Raw genomic sequence first — 3,482 nt, 5'->3', positions numbered from 1 at the left:
AATATGTGCAATAAGGGCTAAGGATAAAAATTAATCTAACAGCTTTTGCAGCAATGCTTTTGATGGTTTCACTCGATCTCATTTTCCTGGGGATACTGCCGTTCGTTCTGCTGCTCGCAGTATGTGAAGCATAATTCTGAAAGGTTCACGAGGTTGTAGGGATCCAGTAGGAGATGACTGATTTCTCCCCCCACACGCATACACTCCACCCCACACCCACTCACCCACCCACCAGCAAAACATAATGCTGTACTATTTTTGGTAACAGGGAAAGGGCCTCCCTGTGAAAACAGAAAGCAGTGTATTTCTCAGTTACATCACTTTGCAATCTAATGCTGTGTTGTGCTCAGTGTTTTTGTGGTGATGCAAGTCCTTTTTTTTTTCCTTTTTTTTTTTTTTTTCTCCTTCAGCCGGTTGGATTTTCCCCATCTTACAGCACCTCGCAGGTCTCTTCTCTGAGCAGTACGTTGCCTGAGTGAGTGGAAACATACAGATCAGCTGCAGGTTTCTGGCTACAAAAACAGAGTGAAAGAGAAAGAAAAGGGTTGGGAAAGCAGAGACAAATATTGACCTGGACTTAGAGAGAGACGTCCAATGGCTGAATAAAGAACCCCCGTTCATGTTTTGGGATATTCTTTCAACTGGCTGGAACGAGAGCGGATCAAAAGAATGGGAAATGCCAGCAGACCCTTTAGAAGAATTGCTTATTTCTTATGCCTTTTATCTGTGCTTTTGCTGACTGAAGGGAAGAAACCAGTGAAGCCAAAATGTCCTGCCTGGTGTACTTGTACCAAAGATAATGCTTTATGTGAAAATGCCAGATCTATTCCTCGCAGCGTTCCGCCTGATGTTATCTCACTGTAAGGGCTGTAAGCATTTGGTTATTTAATTTATGATTTAAAATGGACTGGGATGTGTGGTGTTTTCAGTGCATACGGAAGGATGCTTGCTGCAGGGAGTACCTCCAGCATTCGGAATCCTCAGCTAATGTGTTAGAATTGTGCTGCATCCTTGAATCTTGATTTTAACATCTCTTCCATCTGTCTGTCTGTCTGTGTATGTGCACACGTCCTATTTTATACCTTCTTCTATACTACATGAAACCTGTCACATTCATTTGTTTGTTTCTTTTTTTTTAACCGACAAATACATTTCTCTGTGATGACCAGATCGGTGTTATAACCGTGGATATATATGAGACTACATTAATATAAGGTTGTTTTTTTTCTTCTTTCCAGATCCTTTGTGAGATCTGCTTTTACTAAAATCCCAGAAGGGAGTTTTTTGCTCACACCATCTCTGCAGCTTCTGTGAGAAATATTTATATGATACAGTTTTTGTTATGAAATGTCTGTGTCTCCATAAATGTTACAGAAAGGTCCTCAGTATTAATTTTGTAAGAAACAGCAAGCGAAGATTCATTAGATGATGAAAGACAAGACTTTTTAGTGATTTGAAAGATAGTGCATGTTTAATTTTTTTCAAAGTGGATCTACTTAGTGTTTTGCAAGGCTCTCTGTTGTCAGTGCTACTTGGAATGGTTACATGCTGAAGCTTTGGGTGACAGAATGCATGCTATCTTTATTACACTTTAATTAACATTACAGTAGGGATTTGAGCATTGCAACGGCTGTACTTGTTTCTTTTCTGCAGCCCTGGGGCCTGATCCCAATATAAAGCTTCCCATTTGCCACTCCCACCTGCTGTGAGCCCAGGCCCCCTCAGATCAGGCCCTTCATTGCAGTGGGACAGGTCCTGAAGTCCCTTTCCGTGTAAAATTGCCATTGACTTCTGTGGAAGTTTAGTCACTTCAGTGGGAGTTTTGCCTTCGTGGTGCCTGGATTTGACCCTATTTGCTATTTCATGTTCTTTGGGGGAAGGAAAAAAAAAATGTAATGAAGGTTTTCTCCCAATTGGCAACATTTAAGCAGTTATTCCAAAATCAAATACTGCTATGAGGTGTATGTGGATGTTTTGAGGATGTTTGAATATCAGATGCCTTTCTGTACAGGATTTTTACTGGTTCACAGCCTTTCCTAGAAATGTGGGCACACGATTATGTAATTGCGAGCTATACAGAGGCAGAGGGGGTGTAACCTGAACTGTTCAGAGTGGATGTGCTGCCAGCCTGACACGCACCCAGATCTGTCTCAGAAAGCCGCCCAGACAGACTCCCTGGTGCGACCACGATCCGAATTGGACGCCTGTCCCAGAGTGGCTTCCTCCGTGCGCTCTGGATGTGGTCAGAGGTGCAGTGTTGATGTCCTGGAGCCCTATGGCTGTCAGGGGAAACTGCTGGTGCTCCGACAGCTGAATCCCTGACCCTGGCTGTACTCTGCTACCTCAAGTGGAGCTGATAAGGAGGTGCAGACATACTGTACAATTTTGGATACAGGGTAAATAGGTAAATGCAGTTACTATGGAAACCTAAATGCTCTTCCATGGTGCTTTTCATTCCGGAGAGGCTTTTCTCAGGTGGTCACGGATCACAAAAGGGACACATTTCACAGAATTCCTGCAATGGGCCTTTCAAAGGAAGGAAAAAAAAGAAATAACAGCATTGGTGGAGCTTGTATCTGAACAGAGTGAGTAGGACATCATCTCTCTTGGCTACGATACACCACCTACACTTAGCGATCCCACTCCCAGGGAGGCAGAATCGGGTAGGGTGGAGTGGGACAGACACAGTCTTTTATTTTTATTTTGAGTTATTATAGCGCCTGGCACAGTGGGGTCTGGCAATGGCTTACGGTGTTTTGGTAACGGCAATAATTTGCACGGTCTGCCATGCACTCTTCCAAATGCATGTTCTAAGCTGCTGTTAATAAACGCTGCAACGGAAGCTCTGACCCCAGAAAAGCAGGGTTTGTTCCATTATGGGCTTCGACAAGTGATCTGCTTTACAGATATATTTCTAACATGGTAGCTGAGCTGCTTGCCATCTTTGGAAAGTCAGGCTACTAATCTAAGGCAAATGACTCCTTAAACAGAGACCATAGGAGCAGCACTGTATCTGTGGGGAAAATACTCCAGTTTGTATGTGAGAAAGAAAAATCCCTACCTTTGGCAGAGCACGGTAAGGGAAATAAGAATATGGGAAACTCAGGTTAATTTAAAATTGTAGTAAGGTTTAGCTTTGCATTGTATTGGTTTTGTATTGGTAGGTTTGATTTAGCAACCTAGATGTATTTTTATGTAATAGTCTCCAGCATCGCGTTTTTGAAGTCCAGCTGTGAGTCGGTATCTCCAGTGTGCCAGTCACACATTTCTGAGTGTGGAATGTATCTGTCACTATTATTATTTGCTACTATTTTTACTGTAGTAGCGGCAACGGCCTCTGGAAAAATCGTGGTCTCGTTGTGCTAAACACTAATCGTAAGTCCCAGGCCAAGAGAGCTTTCCTTCTTGAATCTTACGGATGGTGTGCTCTGTGCTCTTCATGTGACAACAAAAATACGAAGGTCCTACACTGCTACGGTGAA

At 43.0% G+C, this 3,482-nt stretch overlaps 1 protein-coding gene across 1 annotated transcript in view; it reads left to right on the top strand.

The window, feature by feature from the left end:
• Window positions 1–408: 408 nt before the first annotated feature.
• LGI1 (leucine-rich, glioma inactivated 1) overlaps window positions 409–3,482 on the top strand; it is a 12,429-nt gene continuing 9,355 nt past the window's right edge. Inside the window, exons 1-2 of the mRNA XM_010189349.1 lie at window positions 409–860; window positions 1,239–1,310. Of these exons, the coding sequence (XP_010187651.1) occupies window positions 670–860; window positions 1,239–1,310 (263 nt within the window). The 5' untranslated portion in view covers window positions 409–669. The remainder of the gene's footprint in view (window positions 861–1,238; window positions 1,311–3,482) is intronic.

This window comes from Mesitornis unicolor, unplaced genomic scaffold (genome assembly GCF_000695765.1).
Source record: "Mesitornis unicolor isolate BGI_N332 unplaced genomic scaffold, ASM69576v1 scaffold37837, whole genome shotgun sequence".
Classification (NCBI taxonomy): Eukaryota; Metazoa; Chordata; class Aves; order Mesitornithiformes; family Mesitornithidae; genus Mesitornis; species Mesitornis unicolor.
This window is presented reverse-complemented; position numbering and strand designations above follow the sequence as displayed.